Source organism: Henckelia pumila, chromosome 3 (assembly GCF_033568475.1).
Source record: "Henckelia pumila isolate YLH828 chromosome 3, ASM3356847v2, whole genome shotgun sequence".
NCBI classification, from domain to species: Eukaryota; Viridiplantae; Streptophyta; class Magnoliopsida; order Lamiales; family Gesneriaceae; genus Henckelia; species Henckelia pumila.
Window position 1 is genome coordinate 138,588,102 of NC_133122.1, and position 20,934 is coordinate 138,609,035.

At 33.6% G+C, this 20,934-nt stretch overlaps 1 protein-coding gene across 1 annotated transcript; it reads right to left on the minus strand.

Annotated features, from left to right (window-relative positions):
• Window positions 1-16,406: 16,406 nt before the first annotated feature.
• LOC140889607 (F-box/LRR-repeat protein At2g42720-like) lies at window positions 16,407-20,206 on the minus strand. Its single transcript, XM_073297326.1, has 3 exons — window positions 20,034-20,206; window positions 19,622-19,693; window positions 16,407-16,638 (listed from the first exon to the last, which is right to left on the minus strand). The coding sequence occupies exons 1-3, from the start codon at window positions 20,204-20,206 to the stop codon at window positions 16,407-16,409; spliced, it is 477 nt and encodes a 158-aa protein (XP_073153427.1).
• Window positions 20,207-20,934: the final 728 nt, after the last annotated feature.

Here is a 20,934-nt window from a genome sequence, read left to right on the forward strand (position 1 = left end):
AAGTGTTGATCATCTTAATTTCCAGCACCTACACTTTAAACTATAATTCAAGATATTAAAGATTAGCAAGTCCTAAGAGTCATGAATCATCAAGACAAAGTGTTGGAATCACTTGGCTCACCATGCGCACCTATGGCCGAACCCTTGCAAGCCTTTAGGGATGGTGTCCGAAACCTTTAGGTGTTCAACAAGGATGTTTCCACTTGATTTTAAGCTTGTCAAATGATGGTGAGAACTTGACCCCAACCTTGCTAGTTCTAAGGTAAGAAAAAACCTTGAATCACAAGTTATTCAAGTTAAACTTTGATAATTCATCAACCTCATTAATTATGTATTTACATTAGATGTCTTGAGGTGAGATAAGATCCTTACCGAATCCAAGCACTTCCTTTGCTTAGGATGAAGTGGCCGAACACTTCTTAGGTCCAAAGGAGACCAATACAAGCTCAAACTTCACTTGTTCACTTGTTCAAGAACTAACTTGCTTGATTTTTGAAGATGGTGAAGATGGTGGCCGAAACTAGCTTCTCTTAAATCCAAACCTTGTAATTCTTAGCTTGATATGATCTTTCAAGCTTTAACTTCCTAGTGTTGGCCGAACACTTAGCCCTTGGAGTACACTCGAATAAGGTGAAAATGTAGGGAACTAAGTTGTATTTGATGGAGGATCAGCTAGGGGCCGTGACTTTTTGCTAAAATCCTCAAGAAGATGAAGCTGAGAGGTGGAGAGTTGGAAAAATGACTATGTGAAATGAAGAGAGTATGGCCGATCCATGCTCCCATTTCCCTCATTTATTTGCCTTTCAAATACCTCAATGAATGCAATTGGCAAGAGCACATGAAATGATATGAGTTAAAGAATTCAGTGCTTTCACAATAATACATGGCCATCGGATTTTAAAAGGGAAGAAAATAATATGCAATTTGGAAGCCTTCACGTCCCATGCCCATGCTTATTTAAGAGTCTTGTCTCTCCCCTCAATAAGTCCTTCGGTTTTGGCCTTCCAAAATAAATAACATATTGGGTCCTACTCATACATTCATGTAACCCTTGAATTATTTAAATGCAGGTCTCCCCATTTTTGTTGGTCATGTGAAGGCCTATTTAATGGTGTTTAAAATATCATTTAATTTAAACTTGCATGCATTTAGTAATTTACCCTGCAGGAATTTTGTATTTGCATTTCATTTGCATGGCATTTGCAAGGCTTTAATTAATGCATGCTTTGTATTTTACATGGCCTTAATTATTCGAAGGCTAATGCCTTATAAATTTATAATTAGTGTATCTTGTTCTTAATTAACCCTTAATCATTAATAATTAATGATTATGATATCGGGTCACTACATTCAATTTATGCAATTAATTTATATATGATTTGGCTTGGCTTTTGTGACATATCGACTGGTTTTTATGCATATTTGTTGTTGTTTTTGTGAGATGCAAGGATTTGAGTTAAAGTGCCGAGAAAGAGAAATTACGAACAACAAACTTCATAAAATTACTGGGAATGATTGGGACATTAAAATCCAATCTGCACCATTCATAATAAAGTTTTGGAGTGCTGTCAAAATTTCGGTTTGATCTGACAGTTAGATTGTGAGATATGAATTTTTGAACAATGTCGCGCGCTGGACCATGAGTTGTAGCGCAACTGCGCGAGAATCCAGCGCATCTGGGCAATTTGGACGAGAATGGCTTGAGCATCTGTGCCAATTTGAGCACATTTGCGCCTAAAATAGTACTTGTACGTGAATATTTCATCATATGCACAAGAAAGAGAGCAGCGTGCCAAAATCCAGAAACTTGAAGAAACCTTAAGCGCATCTACCGGAAAATCTCAAGCATATGCGGCAAAAGGCAGAAATCTGAGAAAGGAATAGGCGCATATGCGGTACAATCTCAAGCATATGCGGGAAAGTTTGGAAATTGAATTGACACATCTAATTCGTTCATAGCGCATCTGTTAAAATAGGAAAATATCAGAGTTTTGGAAACTCAAAACATTAAATCCTTGTGCTTGATCTTAGGCTTTTCAAGCATCATATAAAAAGGATATTGAGAAGAACAGAAAAGGAAGCAGCTGCAAAAACATGCTTCAGAAGTTTGAGAGCACAATCGTGAGATTGAGAGAGGAAATTTGAAGAGAAAATTTGGGTAAAAATGTGAAGAGCATCAAGCGACAAAGATGAAGATCGATCGACGAGACATGACATCGAATATTCGGATTTGTTTTCTTTCTTTCAAACTTATTATTATTGAATTTATGTCTAGATTTCTGAACATGATTTATTTTTACAATATTTTGAGTATGAACTAAATTTTATTAGTCTAGAGGTTGACGTAGTCTGGTGTAGATACTTCTACAAAAAAAAAATTTAGATTGAATTCTTCTAGATTAATTGTTTTTTCTAGTATTGATCGTCTTTTCAATTAAATGATCCATAATTTAATTGTTATATTTATTCAAAATCATTGCTCGAGAGAGCGGATTTTGAATAAATATTCAATTATGGATCAATTAATTGAAAAGATCATTGCTCGGGAGAAGGGATTTTGAATAGAACCATTAGAAATTACACTATTAATTGTTTATATATCTTGGAAGAGTATATAACGTTAATGTAGCCTTTAGGAAGAACAATTTTTTTTCACACATATAATTTAAACTAGATTTTTAATAGGGATATTGAAATTGAATCTTAGTTTATACACATTATTTGTTTCTCGGGAGAGGAAAATAATACAATTAAGTGTTCTTGGCTATTAATTGAATAGAATCCATGAAAATAATTTAATTATAAGTAGTTGTTTTTGAAATCAGGTGAAATCAAATCCTCTAGACATTTTTCTCTCATCGATATTTTCTGAGGTTGTGTGTGTGCTTTGCTAAAATTTTCTGAATTTATTTTAAGTTGACGACCGAAAATTTCTTACTTAATTTTTTTGATAAACTATTCTAATTACAAGTACTTAATAATAATATTTATCAATACTACTATTAAAACTTGACAACGTGCATTTGCGGACACAAAATTACGCAACATACATATGAAAATATTCATAAATGTTATATATGATAATTTTCAATTTTTTGGTCAACATTTAAAATGTGATCAGATGTTATCAATACTTTTGAATTTCAATTTTTTTTTTGTGTCCGTATATATGTGAAAATTTACATAAATGGTATATATGATAATATAAAGTTTGCTTTAACATAACCAATGTTATGACTCGATGTAGCGACCCAACCCGGGTCTACTACTAATCAAAAGCTAATTAAGCATGTATTTAGCCTAATCAAAATAATATCAGAATTTAACAGCAGAAAGGTAAAATTATCCATAATGCACGCGGTCAGCGGAATACAACCGACCCCAAAACTCATAAATAAAATACTTGTATAATACAACAATATATTGAACAATGTATCAAATTCCTGACAGCTAAGGGAAACTCACTGCAATCCGGCCCCTGGTCTCCAACCTACCGCGATTCACTGGAACCGTCTAACCTGAGACCTGCCCTGTCAAATAGGGTGTCCTGAACATAAAAAAATACCGAACATGAGCGACTACGCTCAATACGAAAGCAATAATATATAAACAAATATGATGCAACAATGACTTTAAAACATATTAAAACTCAGTCTGCTCAGGGGTGGCAATGAATAAACATTACAGTGTTGGAGAGCTAATCCTCGGGGTACTCTTATATTCCCATATCACTGTAGCGTCAATCTTCGTCGTCGCGGCGTCTCCCAGTGATAGAGAAAACAACAGGGGGCTGATCGATCCTCCCAGACCCACCTCTCACGAGATGCAGTTTAGAGTAAATCATGCATGTGCTAAAACAGTAAAATATGATATATATAAAGCACATAAAAATGAAACATATAAGATCATATATTATGCCGACTATCTCGGTCAGTACTTACGTACCTCACTAAGGCAGTCCTAGAAGTCCCACACTAGGTTCCTAGGCTACAAGTCAATATACCCATAATCATGCTCTAAACGTCTAAACTAAGCTATTTAATACTACCTAATATTTTTAAGGAACCAAAATTATACATGCGTCCGTCATCAGCTCTTTGTTGTCTAATGTCCAAACTCCTGGACACAGCTCTACTACGACTACCAAAACGCCACGCCAACTCCTGGGGTACGCCAAAAAACACTTAGAAGTGAAAGAAGATAGGAGAAATGGTGCAAGAAACTCGGACCCTCTAGTTATAGAGCACGATCGGAGCGTCTGATCTTCACGCGTCTAGCCACATGTCAACTCAATCGCATGCAAAGCACCACCTATCCCAGCCCGAGTTCAGAGCGTCCGAACTGAAATCGGAGCGTCCGATCACTCGCCATGACTTCACCAAGATGACGTCATTTTGTTGACGTCACGTGGACACCTGGCCCGGCACGTTCGAACCATCCGATCATGGATTAGATCTTCCGATCTAGCCCTTGTCTCAGACCCCTCCGACTATTTTGGAGTGTTCTGGATCCATTTTTGAACTCCTTAGACTCATCTAGAAATTCTTTAATAACAATTTACCCAATTTAATCATGATTACCAAATTAATTACTCATTTTGGGTATAGTTCACTACACTCTACTCACTTGAAAATTTAATTTACATTTAATTATCTACATTAATTAAATCAAGTTATTTTATTTCAGTTATGATTTTGAGTTTTGTGTTACTTTTTATATATTTATTCCTTACTACCCGCTTTCATAAAATACATATATATTTATGTATAATAAATATTATGTTTTCGAATTTTTTTGCAGTTATCGTGAATATTTTATTTGAGATATCCGGGTTGCGGCCATCTGCTCTGCTAGTCCTCATGCGAGGTAGGGATGTAAACGAGCCGAGCCGAGCCGAACAGTATCAGGCTCGGGCTCGGGCTCGGCTCATTTGGTATATGTGGAGACTCGGGCTCGGCTCGTTTATTGAATTTGTAAGCTCGGGCTCGGGCTCGGCTCATTTATCATATGAAACGAGCCTGACTTGAGTTTGGCTCGTTAAACGAGCTCGTTTTCAAGCTCATTGGCTCGTTTAACTGGCTCGTTAAGCAAGCTCGTATTATGACTCGAGTTTGGCTCGTTAAACGAGCTCGTTTTCAAGCTCGTTGGCTCGTTTAACTGGCTCGTTAAGCAAGCTCGTATTTTGGCTCGTTAAGTGGGCTTGGGCTCGGGCTCGAGCTCGAGCTCGAGCTCGTGAAGCTTAAATACAAAATATAAATCTCTATATAAACTAAAATTAAATTTTTCTTGGGATAATTCCCAATTTGGTCCCTCATTTTAGACCTCGTTCCTGATTTGGTCCTCCGTTCTTACATCGACCCAATTTAGTCCCTCGATTTTTGTCGTTTTTCCGCAATTGGTCCATCCGTTTAATTAAACGTCAAAACGAACGGAATGACCTGCTAAGCCGAGGGACTAAATTGGGTCGATGTAAGAACGGAGGACCAAATCAGGAATGAAGTCTTAAATAAGAGACCAAATTGAGAATTATCCCCCCATTCTAGCATTACTTTTGACTAAATGATTTTTTTATCAGTTATATTTATAAAAATATTGTTTACCTAAATAAAAATATTTTATAAGAATTCAACACATGCCATATTAAAATTATTTTTTAAAATTTAAACACATAATAAAAATTCTCTTTTATATATATTAAAATGTGAAAGTTTAATTTTAAAAATTTAAAGTATCTTAGTAAAAATAAATAAATATTTGTTAACAAAAATCAAAATTTTACAAAATAAATATTAATGATGACAATATGTTTTAAATATACATTTTTTTCAAACATAAAATATTTTCGAAATGAACTCATCTAGGTTTGTTAATATAATTGAAAAAATTTCATAAAAAATAATAAAAAGATATTTTTATTTATGTTAACTAATATTTTTATAAATATAACCGATCAAAAAAATTTTATTTAATGACTTTACTTTTTTATTTTCGTCTCCTTAATAATTTTTTTGATGGACATCAAAAACGAAATTTAAAATTATAATTTATCAATTTTGAGAAACAAAATTCCACATTTATAATAAATAAATTATAAGTTTATAAAAATATTGTTGCGAATTTTTTTTATCTCAAAATTGATAAATTTTAATTTTAAATTTCGATTTTGATGTCCATTTTAAAAATTATTAAGGAGACGAAAATAAGAAAAGTAGAGTCATTAAATAAAATTTTTTTGATCAGTTATATAAATATTTATAAAAATATTGCATAACATAAATAAAAATATATTTTTATTATTTTTATTTTATTTATTATAAATTTTATTTTTTAATTACAAAGTTGTTATATCAGTTGTTGACTTATTTTATTGTTTGGATTTATGAAGGTTTTTCAATTATATTAACAAACCTAGATGAGTTCATTCGAAAAATATTTTATGTTTGAAAAAAATGTATATTTAAAACATATTGTCATTATTAATATTTATTTTGTAAAATTTTGATTTTTGTTAACAAATATTTATTTATTTTTACTAAGTATACTTTAAATTTTTAATCTTACATCGACCCAATTTAGTCCCTCGGCTTAGCATGTCATTCCGTTCGTTTTAACGTTTAATTAAACGGATGGACCAATTGCGGAAAAACGACGAAAATCGAGGGACTAAATTGGGTCGATGTAAGAACGGAGGACCAAATCAGGAACGAGGTCTAAAATGAGGGACCAAATTGAGAATTATCCCAATTTTTCTTAAAAAATAAAAATGACAAACATGAATAAAACTATAAAATTAATTATCAAATGTATGTCATATGCAACAGTCTACTACAACGATACACAATAACAATATAACATCATTACATTGTACATAAAAACCCAAATTAGAAAAACCATTAGAAAAGTGCAAACTACATCTCCAATAAAAATTAAATACATCCTGCAACCAACATTCTTCGCAACATCATCTCTAATAAAAATTAAAAATCATCATGCAATATTAAAAATAAAGCTAGTATCACAAAGTAATATAAGCAAGCAGAAAATTGAATGCGACGACCATTTTTTAAAATACGTTTGTAATTTTAATTAGTTGTTATAAATATCGATAATTTTAATTAGTTGTTATAATTATCGGTAATTTTAAATTACGACACGTTTATAATTTTGTATGTATCTAACGTATCGGTAATTATTATAATTACGAAAAACAATTTCTGAAAATAAGTTGTTGTTTTTGAAGAGTTATTCCATTCGCAAATGATGTATTAAGTCGTTGTCTGCAAGTAATTTTTGAAAATATTAAATTAAGTTTTGAAAATATTTTAACAAAAACTTCAGCCTACCACAAATTTATGGACACCTATATGGTGACATAGTTTTAAAACATCATTCTACATAATAATTCTAATGATCACATATAAACATCATATTATTTAACAAGAGTGAATTCATAGTTTTAACTTTTAAGTTTTAATCATAATAAAATTTGGTTTTATAATTTGTTTGATAATTGATAAGCTTATTTTTATTACCTATACCAATGAAATGATATTATTATTCCACAAATTCTTTTAATTATATATAATGATTTAATTATACCAATGTGTGATATGATTTATATCATAATCTTTTCATCTCAATTATATATACCTAATTTTTTCTTCACATAGATAATAATATCATTTAAAAAAAATGTATAAAATGAATGAAAAAAATTGTTCTTGTATTTTCATGGCTATATACATGCATGTATTTTTGTAAACAAAATTACTAAATACAATATAAATTATAAACCTATATACCTTCCATTTGATTAGGGTTGTATTATTTTGTTAATATAACTCGAAGTATGTCATAAAATTATAATCTAAAATAAAAATATATTATTTAATATTAAAATTTAAGATATTTTGTGTTCTACCTTAAACTTTTAATTGACAATCATAGACACCTAGTTGGTTAACAACTCATGTAACAATAACTGATTGAATGTACAAAGTGTTACATCAGTTGTTGTCCATGTAAGTGCTTAAGATTGTTGTCCGTATACGATACCAAATTTATATATATATATATATATATATATATATATATATATATATTACTAAAACGTAATTACCAATAAAAGAAATAAACATAATCAAATATATGTTTTTTGGTTCAAAATTTGATATAATATTGTCACTATTTTTTATTTTAACTAGTTTTTGTGTGCAAAAATATTCACAAACGATATAGATGCATAATAATGTATCTATTTTTTCTATAAAAATTTTAAATTTGATTAAATGTTATCATTATTTTTTAATTACACTTAACTTTTTTGTATCCATATATATGTGAAAATATCCATAAATTCTATCTGTAATGAAATTATGAATTTGGTTTCACAATTTGAAATTTGATCGAATATTATAACTAATTTTTTATTTCAGTTAATTTTGTGTCTCCATATCGTGAACATTTATATTGAAATATATGCTAATATAAAAATTTTATTTTATATTTGATTAGATGTTATCACTTATCAGCAATTTTCTATTTATTACAATATACTAATTTTTGTTTTAAAATTAAAAATTTGATATGATGTTATCACAATTTTATAATTTCAAACAAATGTTTCGTGTGCATATATATGTAAAAACAATATTAATAATTTTTACAATAATATTTTAAAAACAAATAAATTTATTATATCATATCAATACTTTGATATAAATTTCAAATACAAATCAAAATTTTATTATTTAAAAAAAACAAGTTTTTTCTAGGAATATTTAATTTAATTTTTAAAATATTATCACTACAACAAATATGTTAATTAACCACACTAAAACGACAACGGTTTTATGTGTAAACTGTTGTCTTTTAGTCTTTGACAACGGTTTTTACAAAAACCGTTGTCGTTGACCGTATTTTAATTAAAAACGACAACGGTATCCGTTGTCGTATATATGTCTAAGACAACGGTTATAAAAACCGTTGTCTATGAGCGCGTTTTTGGTGTCCTACAACAACGGTTTTAATTAACCGTTGTCTATGTGCGTTCTTTTTGGGGTCTACGACAACACGTTTTTAAATCCGTTGTCGTTGTTATTTTTTTATTTGTTTTTTATTTTTAAAAAAATTAAAAAATATATAATCCCATATATATACATAAGAACCTTCTACAGGCACTCACACACACTTGAGCGCCCCCTTCAAGTGCGATCGAGAAAACTCAACCCAATCCCTAGCCCCAACCCGTCGCCCCTTCAACCCTGCTCTTCTCCGGCGCCCTAGACGTCGATTGTTCGCCGGAAACTCGTCTTCCGACCTCCTTTCAGCTAACCCAAGCCTTAGCAACTCCAATAGTAACCCAAGCCCTAGACGTCGATTGTTCGCCGAAAATTCGGAAATGGCGGAATTACCAGTAACAACTCCCTCATCGGTTTTGGATCAATGGAAAATTCATTATGCACGCTTCATAAATTACAGCTCCACCGTTGTCAACCGCGCCCATCCTTCTCTCACGCGTCTCTCCGCCACCTGGAAATATCGTCACCAAGGAGGCACTTGGATCACCGCCTTGTCCGCTGTCTCACTCAAGCTTATGTTCGAACGAACTGCTGAGGGATTGGATGACGTAATTCTAGTCATTTCTCTTCGATCTTGCGTACTTGTAAGTTAAAATTTCTGCTGGAACAAACTTCTTCTTTATATGATGTAGTCTGTGATTTTATCGGTATGAGAATTTAAGCTCGATTTAGGGGCTTGAACGAGATCAATCGATCTCCAGCTCGTTCATTTCCTGTAAATATTCACCATGATATAGCCAATGAAATACCAGTTCATGCTCAGAGGTTGCAGTATCTGGATTTTGCAAGTTGGTTAGGTGTGTATATGAATATATTGCTTCAGTTTGTATTTTGTACATCTGTAATAGGTTTAATATTTACAAACTTATATCTAATTTTGTGATAAACCTAGCTTCTTTCAAGTATAAGTGTGTATTTTCATGGAAAGCATTTTCCTTCATGAGTTCTGGTGATAAGAGACTTGCTGATTTCAGTATTCTTGGTTATCGATTATCTATGCTCCGTGGCAGTGCTGTCAATATGTTACTTGCTCCCATTTTTTGTGTAGCATGAGATGACAAGGAGTAATTATGTTTCAACATATCTGCTTAAAGTATGGTAAAAGCATTATTTGTTGGATTGATTTCCATGTTTCCACTTAGTTTCTTACTTTCTTATTGTTTCGAGGACTTAAGTAATTTCTATGTTTTTTTATTCATATGGCTCTACTTTGTAGGACCGTAATTTTGGTTGGTTGCACATTTGACAAAATTTATTATTTATTTTTCGTTATTGTTTTTTTCTATTACAGGTATCGTCCTTTGCCTTTCGTTCAATGTCATTGATGTCATTGTTTGTTGGGTACAGGGTGGTGGTAAGTTTATTTTCTTTAGTTTTGTTTGCAAGTTTAGATTAGTGTTTTTTTGGTGCATCAAGTTGGGTATAGGTTTCTAATTATGCAAAGTGCTTAAACATAGTTTCCTTCTTTAGGTGTCAAGATCTTTTTCCTCGCAATAATATATGCCTTGATGGGATGCCCACTTTCATATGTCTTATGGTACAGGCCACTGTATCGGGCAATGAGGTATTTGCATTCTCCTTATTATCCTTTTTGAGACCCTTCAGAGCTTGGAAATCACAACTATCTGTATATGTGATTCTGATTTTCAGGACTGATAGTACTCTAAAATTTGGCTGGTTTTTCTTGTTCTATCTGGTATGCCTTTTTTTTCCACCTTGAGCTTGCATCCTTTTCTCTAATTGGAGGAAACATACCACAACAGCATTTGGGCTGAAATATTTATTTGGTCTCTTTCTTTGTTTTATCTCTTTGTATTCTCCTCTTCCCAAACTCTCAAATAAGATAAGAACCACAAATAATTTGATTGTTCATTGCAATCCCTTCGTTTCTCCCCTTCCCAAAATCTCAAATCTCAAATCTCAAATAAGATAAGAACAACAAACATTTGACTGTTCATTGCAATTCCTTCAGTACGCTTGCTCCATTGAAAAATGCCAGTAGATGATTTTTGCTCTATCATGCATGTCAAAGGGGTATTAGTTACTGTAGGTGCTGATTTGGTCGTTGCTCGGCGACGAACGCCTCAGTTCACGTCGGATCCCCGGTTAAGTTTTATAGAAATACGTCATTTATTCAACATTCGACGTTAACATTTACTTGTTACGTGTTTTGATATAGTCTAATAAATATTGTGTCAAGCGTTCGTTGGACCAGAACAGAGGAAGAAGTGAGGTATGCATTTGAATGGATATATTTAAGTCCATTTGGTTTACTTTGCTCTTTTTTTCCTACTCTGTTTGTTTTATGTTTTTTTATCTGTGAGTTTGTCTTAGAGGCAATAACTGTAGTTATTATGATGAACGGGGAATGAATGAGCAGGGAAGGATATGAAGAAAGTTGAGTATTTCATTTTAGTCTTGATATTTCTTTTTTTCCCAGTTTCCATCTTCTGGACGACTTCTTCATGAAAAGGTACTGTAATTCTCCTCCTCACTTCCCCGGTGTTCATCCGTTCATTTGTTGCTTGTTGTTTTCGGTGGACGCGGACAAATGATTCTTTTCTGTTTTTTTTTAATTTTTTTTTTAAATTATTGTAGGACATGCATACACGTATTTAGGCATCGTATCTTGGTTTTGGCTTTTGGGCTTAATGTAACTTTCGAGCTTGCTCTTATTTTTTGTGATGTTTTATTTATTTATTTGGATTTTTTTTATTATGTTGTTCCTTGTGGAAGGTTCGTTAGTTGGTGAAGGATTTTATATAAAATCCACTCCAAAATTTAATTATTGCGTTAAGATGACATATTTATTGTTTGAAGATGTTAATTGATTATAATATGAAATTTCCAGTAATTTCTGTCAAAAAGTTGGGAGATCCATGCTAGTATGAATTAAAGTTGGGAGGCTAGCTTATTGGGATGTGGAGTGGAACTTGAAATGGTGTGTGGTTTGAGTTATTGGGATGTTGTGGAGTGGAACTTGAAAGTGCCAAATCCATGGTTTAGCTTGTGGCCTGTGGGTTGGTCGGAGCCCACGGTTTGTCAACTGTGCCTACTATATTTTATGAATTCAATACAAATGCAAAAATGAGTTGAATAAAATCTGCACTGCCTTCCCTTTTGGAGTTGCTGAGTTTTTTTCTTTTATTTTTTTCCATGACAAGCGAGATATTAGTTTGATAGTTGAGATTGGATTCCATGTTTAAATTGGTCTAAGATTTTGTTGATAATTTTGGACTGAGAATGTGTTTCTTGTAGGTAACTCGGGAGTAATGCATAAGGGGTTTTGATGCAAGGATTGAGCTGTGTTTCAGATTGCCTTGATAATACGTAGAAGTTATCTCGTGAACATCGTTATCAAGAACAAACACATGATGATTTATGTTTTCATACAACCATCTTTTGGAACTACTTTTGTTACATTTATATTATATTAGATGGGATATTTTGAGTTTCGAATACGTAGTATTATCTTCCAAATTAGATGTGTAACTATTTTGGAACTTGAATATTTTCATGGATTCAATGTAGTAAATATTTTATTTTATATTGATTTCTTTATTAATATTTATAGTTCGTATGAAGATTAATTAGGCAACGGTTTTAATGACTCCAAATACAACTGATTTATTGCCAAAACCGTTGTCGTATATTCAAAAACGACAACGGATATACACTGTTGCAAATATGTTGTCCTAAGCCATAAACAACAACGGATATAAATTGTACAAAACCGTTGTCTTTGGACACTTACAACAACGGATTTACACTGTTGCAGAACCGTTGTCTTTGGACACTTACGACAACGGATTTACACTGTTGCAGAACCGTTGTCTTTGGACACTTACGACAACGGTTACAAACTGTTGCAAAACCGTTGTGGTAGGATGGATACGACAACGGATATAAACCGTTGTTATAGGGCACGCTTTTTACAACGCCCCCAGTTACAACGGTTTTAATCCCCCCTACGACAACGGATAATATCCGTTGTCGTTTTGAAATTTTGTTGTAGTGTATATAGATTTAAATTTACTCAATGAGCATATAAATAACTAAATCAGCCGAGTTCGAGAAACTATATAAATTAATATATTTTCACAAGCCAAAAAAATGAGTCGAGTCCGATCCAGAACCTGAGCTCAAGCTGACGAGCCACTAAACGATCCAATCCCAAATCCAAGCCCGAGCTCGCAAGCCACTAAACGAACCGAGCTCGAGCCCGATCTGACGAGCCACTAAACGAGCCGAGCTAACAAGCCATTAAACGAGCCGAGCTAACGAGCCATTAAACGAGCCGAGCCCAAGCCCGAGCTAACGAGCCACCTAAACGAGCCGAGCTCGAGCTCGAGCTTCCGAGCCTATTAACGAACATGTTCGCGAGCTAACGAGCCGAATATCCTTAAGCTCGGGCTCGGCTCGTTAAAATTTTCGAGCTCAAAATTAAGCTCGGGCTCGGCTCAATAAGCTTAACGAACAAGCCCGAACGAGCTTTTTCACGAGCCGAGCTCCGAATAGCTCGCGAACAGTTCGGTTCATTTACATCTCTAATGCGGGGGATCAGGTTTTCGTGGAAAGAGTGAAGATGTATCCAAATCTGAAAGTTTTTCGCACCTTCAACACAAAAGATATAGTTCCTTATCATCCACAAACACTACTTTTATTGGAGTACAAAGTCGTTGGAGTAGAGCTGAAAGTTGATAACAAGATATCTCCATATATATCTGAAGAACGAGGCGCATAATTTGCAGGGGCTGATGCACGTGGTGGCGGGTTATAAGGGGAAGGGGAAGGGCAAGCCATTTGAATTGATCGAGGGATGGAGCTATGCATTGGCGAATAAGGATAGCGACTTTCTGAAGGAGGAATATTTGATCCCAGCCAGCTAATGGTGGGTTTGGAGAAGAACATCACGATCCTCATAAAGGATGGATTTTGGTTGTAATAATATTTACCATATCTTCGTGAGAAATAAAGTGCATATTGTTTCATGGCACCATTGTTTGCATGGACTGTTTTGTTGTATCTTTGATGGTGTGTACGTGTGTGCTCTTTGGCTTGTACCTTTAATTGTGTGTTCTTTGGTTTGATATATATATATATATATATATATATATATATAATATATATATATATATATATATATATATAGTTTCTTTTAGTTGCCCACCTATCATGCCCACCTACCATGCCCATCAATGATGTGACATTATTCTATTGGACCTACAATTTATCACATCTTTATCACATCCAAAAAAATAATCTCACATCATTGGTGGGCATGATAGGTTGGCAGCTGAAAGAAACTCATATATATATATATATATATATATATATATATAAGATGCATCGTCTTTATTTCACTTTCAGTATATGCAGGAGTAGTTTGCAGATGGATTCCCTTTTGTTATCCAATTCCATTCTTATTGTTTATCGCAGAATCCGAATTCAAGAAACATTTCGGTTATTTGAACAAATGTACCTCCACTTAATTAAGTATTCTATATTCGATATTAATGCATTTCGAAATTATATATAACTATGACGTGAATTCATCTATTTTATGATACACATATACAACTCCAAGACACATTATCCAAATGATATGAGACAATAATAAGCGAGTCTTCTTTCGCATGGTTTTTTTTTTAGGAAAACAAATATTTTTCGTTGTCTTCCAATCATAATAATTCCGCAAAGTTTCAATCCTGATGCCCCAACTTGTAAGTTGTAAATATACGGTAGGAGAGCCTTATATATATGATTGAAATACATATACGATTTCGTTCTCGAAATATCAAACTTGCATATCACAAACACGGTCATACAATTCATCTCCAATTATATTACGAGTAGAAACTATAATCACAAGGCATTAATAATATTAAAGGATAAACTGCAATTTTGGTCATTTATGTTTGTCATTTTGCGATTTTGGTTCTCTGTGTTTTCATATTTCAGTTTTATTCCTGCAAGTTTTGATTTTTGGCGATTTCAGTTCTTTTTATTCGAAAATGCTTACGTAGAACAATACACGTCAGCTCCACATCAGCACTGCATTGGTGTCACATCAGAGCCACAATAGAAAAAGACTTAAATTGCCAAAAAAATAAAGATAACGGACTGAAACTGAAATTCGAAAATATAGAGGACCAAAAATCGAAAAATAACAAACATATAGGATTAAAAAATCAATTTTCCCTAATATTAAATAAATTAAATTCAAATATATCGTATTAACATAGTGTACTTGATTATTGAGTCTTAAGACTCTTAACTCATGAATCATGATGTACGTATTGTTTGCAAAATCATTTTTTAGCAATATTTTCTTCTCAAGAAAATGTTTTATGAACCAAATAGAGAGTAAAAGCATGTGCCAACAAGAAAGCTAACTTACCAAAAGTGACATCAAGAGATCCCAAATTTCAGACGAGATCTCATCTTTGAAACTCAATACATATCCTTCCCCAAAGTAAGATAAAACAAACAATAAAAATTTGTATTATAAAATAGTGAAATGTTTGGGAAAAAAATTTATTATAGTGAAATAATTAATGTAGAATCGAAATAGAAGAATGGAGACCTGCATGAATTGGGCAACAGGGATCAAGGACTAAACATTTAGGCTAGCCCACTAAGCATTTTATAATGATCCACTGCTTTGACAAATGACAATATGTCGATCCATTACAACTTATTTATGCAGTCCGGCCCACTAAATATTTCGTAATAGTAATGGTCCATTAGCAACATTTTAACACAGGTCCAGCCCAGTAGTTATTTAATAATCATATATAGATAGATTGATCTAATAATGGATATCCTAGGAGTTAGAAAGTTCACTTTGGTCATTTTAAAAATGTACTTAAATACCCCTCAAAAAATAAAATAAAATAAAATAAATGTACTTAAATACTCTCCGCTTCATGTAATGGCCTAATTGCTTTAATTCAAATCCATCTCCACGTCATTTGATTCTAAATGGCTCATGCCACTAATACAAAACAATAAATAATTTTTGAGCGAAGTAGTAAAATTACATGGAAAATTGCAAATTTAGTCATGTATATTTGTCATTTTGCGATTTTGGTCCTCTATGTTTTCACATTTCAGTTTTAGTCATGTATGTTCTGATTTTTGGCAATTTCGGTCCTTTTTATTCGAAAATGCTTATGTGGCACTGTACACGTCAGCTCCACATCAGCACTGAATTGGTGCCACGTCAGCGCCACATCGGAAAAATGACTAAAATTGTCAAAAAAATAAAAAATTTTCCTAAAATTACAATAGAAAACGAAATGAATAATAATAATGTACTACTAGCTAGAGAATGATGAGATGGATTGTATCTGTTGTAATTTGTTGCAAATGCTTTCGTGATAAAGCTGTCGTCTGTTGTTGAATTTCGGGAGTTTTGTGACAAAATTTGACAATGAGTCGTTTCAGCTTCTTCTCAGCTTGCCTTATGATATACGATGCTAATCTTAAATCATCTGGCGACACTATATATCCAGAGAGGGTCACCTTTTTAAGATGTTCATTTGGTGTCGTTGGCCTATTCAGAAAATGTATTATAAATACAAAATCATATTCTTAGTCTTCGAAGTCTTCAAAACCCCACCAGAGAAGCTACATATAAGATGCACCAACTTAGTCCAGCCTAACACAGCCCCTCGCCCAAGAGGCAAAGTGAACACACTCAAGTTTACAAGATATTAATGGGTGGACCATAAGTACAGTCCGGTGGATAACTCAAGTCCAAAAATATATATATCATTTCAAATATTTAATCCAATCGACGTGGGGCAACTAACAAGACACACAAATTAAGCTTTTACACATTATATATATGGTAAAATTGATTTTTTGGTCCTGTATATTTGTCACTTTGCGATTTTAGTCCGCTATCTTTATTTTTTTTTGGCAATTTTAGTCCTTTTTCCAACGTGGTGCTGATGTGACACCAATTCAGTGCTGATGTAGAGCTGACGTGTATAGTGTCACATAAGCATTTTTGAATAAAAAGGACCGAAATTGCAAAAAATCGAAACATGCAGGACTAAAACTGAAATATGAAAACATAGAGGACCAAAATCGCAAAGTGACAAACATACAAGACCAAATTTACAGTTTTTCCTTATATATAATATACCTAGGTCTCTAGCTAGCTACTCTCGGTGTGCGTGTGTAAACCCAACTTATAATATACCTGTATCTCAAGTTTCTGCAAGTTAGGACATTGCCACTCCAGGAAAAACTGTGCAATATTCCGATCGTGACCATGCTTATTTTGTCATTTGAAGTTTGAGATGCTTTAGATTCATTAATTTGGGAGAGGATACCACCTTGTAGCGCTGGAAGATATAATCGTCATCAAAAAACAAGTCAGAAGAAGACTGATATATACTAAATGATTATAATACATACCTCGAGGTCGGTTGAGTGGATGTCAATGTGCACTAGTTGGTCAAGAATGGAAGACGAAATCTCACGGAACAAGTGGCAAATTATGTGAGTTTGGTCGGATGAGTTGAACTCAACGACCATATTCTCTTAATCAAAGTCCTGGTGGGAAAATTGTAGTAGCCATGCATAGATCTGTTGTGGTAATGGTCCATTAGCAACATTTTAACACAGGTCCAGCCCAGTAGTTATTTAATAATCATATATGGATAGATTGATCTAATAATGGATATCCTAGGAGTTAGAAAGTTCACTTTGGTCATTTTAAAAATGTACTTAAATACCCCTCAAAAAATAAAATAAAATAAAATAAATGTACTTAAATACTCTCCGCTTCATGTAATGGCCTAATTGCTTTAATTCAAATCCATCTCCACGTCATTTGATTCTAAATGGCTCATGCCACTAATACAAAACAATAAATAATTTTTGAGCGAAGTAGTAAAATTACAGGAAAAATTGCAAATTTAGTCATGTATATTTGTCACTTTGCGATTTTGGTCCTCTATGTTTTCACATTTCAGTTTTAGTCATGCATGTTCTGATTTTTGGCAATTTCGGTCCTTTTTATTCGAAAATGCTTATGTGACACTGTACACGTCAGCTCCACATCAGCACTGAATTGGTGCCACGTCAGCGCCACATCGGAAAAATGACTAAAATTGTCAAAAAAATAAAGATAGCGGACTAAAACTGAAATGTGAAAACATAGAGGACCAAAATCGCAAATTGACAAATATACATGACTAAATTTGCAATTTTTTCTAAAATTACAATAGAAAACGAAATGAATAATAATAATATACTACTAGCTAGAGAATGATGAGATGGACTGTATATGTTGTAATTTGTTGCAAATGCTTCCGTGATAAAGCTGTCGTCTGTTGTTGAATTTCGGGAGTTTTGTGACAAAATTTGACAATGAGTCGTTTCAGCTTCTTCTCAGCTTGCCTGATGATATACGATGCTAATCTTAATTCATCTGGCGACACTATATATCCAGAGAGGGTCACCTTTTTAAGATGTTCATTTGGTGTCGTTGGCCTATTCAGAAAATGTATTATAAATACAAAATCATATTCATAGTCTTCAAAGTCTTCAAAATCCCAGCAGAGAAGCTACATATAAGATGCACCAACTTAGTCCAGCCCAACACAGCCCCTCGCCCAAGAGGCAAAGTGAACACGCTCAAGTTTACAAGATATTAATGGGTGGACCATAAGTACAGTCTGGTGGATAACTCAAGTCCAAAAATATATATATCATTTCAAATATTTAATCCAATCGACATGGGACAACTAACAAGACACACAAATTAAGCTTTTACATATTATATATATGGTAAAATTGATTTTTTGGTCTTGTATGTTTGTCACTTTGCGATTTTAGTCCGCTATCTTTATTTTTTTGGCAATTTTAGTCCTTTTTCCAACGTGGTGCTGATGTGGCACCAATTTAGTGCTGATGTGGAGCTGACGTGTATAGTGTCACGTAAGCATTTTTAAATAAAAAGGACCGAAATTGCAAAAAATCGAAACATGCAGAACTAAAACTGAAATATGAAAACATAGAGGACCAAAATCGCAAAATGACAAACATACAAGACCAAATTTACAGTTTTTCCTTATATATAATATACCTAGCTCTCTAGCTAGCTACTCTCGGTATGCGTGTGTAAACCCAACTTATAATATACCTGTATCTCAAGTTTCTGCAAGTTAGGACATTGCCACTCCAGGAAAAACTGTGCAATATTCCGATCGTGACCATGCTTATTTTGTCATTTGAAGTTTGAGATGCTTTAGATTCATTAATTTGGGAGAGGATACCACCTTGTAGCGCCGGAAGATATAATCGTCATCAAAAAACAAGTTAGAAGAAGACTGATATATACTAAATGATTATAATACATACCTCGAGGTCGGTTGAGTGGATGTCAATGTGCACTAGTTGGTCAAGAATGGAAGACGATCTCACGGAACAAGTGGCAAATCATGTGAGTTTGGTCGGATGAGTTGAACTCAACGAGCTTTGGGACATTGTCGAAGAGAAGTGAGTACTTGGGCCGTGAATACTTTCGATGCAACTTAAAACAGATCAAAGAAACAAGGTTGATCATGTCGCGAACCTCTACCACTGCAACATTCCTACAGGAAGAAGGTCGACATCTCGATCGTCCACGTGAAGGGAGCGCAGAGACAACTGCCCAAGTTATTTGAAGCCCGAAAACGACCATATTCTCTTAATCAAAGTCCTGGTGGGAAAATTGTAGCAGCCATGCATAGATCTGTTGTGGTAAATCATGTGTATGTGTATGCTTTCAACATCCTTTTCCAGCACCAACGGCAACCAAGTCTTAATATTGGCTCCCTTGAGACAGGGAATATGCACCTCGAATTCTTTCAAAAAACGACAGCTCTTGCTTGAAGCCAAGAAAGAAAATATCTCCTTCATGTTCTTTAGGAATTCCTTATCCTGATCATCAACATATTTGAATTGTGGAGTCGAGTGATGTAAGTATAGACGTGGCGCCATCGAGTGGATATTACGCTTGTTGCGGTAGCTTCACGCCATGTCAATCGAGAGATTATGGACACAAGAACATCGTCCGGCAATTCACTGATCTCGTCAACCACTCCATTCTCGCTTTTGTTCTTCATCCTGGATGTTCAAAGAAAACAATGCTAGTTAATTTTAAGAAAAATTGTTTTTTTGGTCCCGTATGTTTGTCACTTTGCAATTTTGGTCTTCTATATTTTCATATTTCAAATTTAGTCCTGCATGTTATGATTTTTGGTAATTTCGGTCCTTTTTATTCGAAAATGCTTGTGTGGCACTGTACACGTTAGCTCCACATCAGCACTGAATTGGTGTCACGTCAGCGCCACGTCGGAAAAAAGGACTAAAATTACCAAAAAAAAAATAAAGATAACGGACTAAAACTGAAATCTAAAAATATAAAAGACTGAAATCGCAAAGTGACAAACATATAAGACCAAAAAAGCAATTTTCCCTTAATTTTATTGCATAAACCCAAACACTGAAATCTTCAAATCATAAATGTTATGTGTCTCAATATTTATTTAATGGGCCTAATATGAGTCCTAATATAAAAGGCATAGGCCCAGAGTTCACAAGTCCTAATACTTGTGTTCTTCATTCTCCAAAATTATCTCAAACTATATATATTGATTTCATAAACGAAATCAACTTATCTCAAACTTCTAAAGGATAATTGGAAGACGAAAAATATTAATCTAGATTTGCACAAAAGAAGAAGATAGGTCCCCTTTTCCCTTGCAAACCTAGCCGCGCCCCAACGCTCTTGACGTGAATGTGTTTGGGGACGTAGAGTTCTATTTAATTCGAGGGATTTTCCAAAATGGCT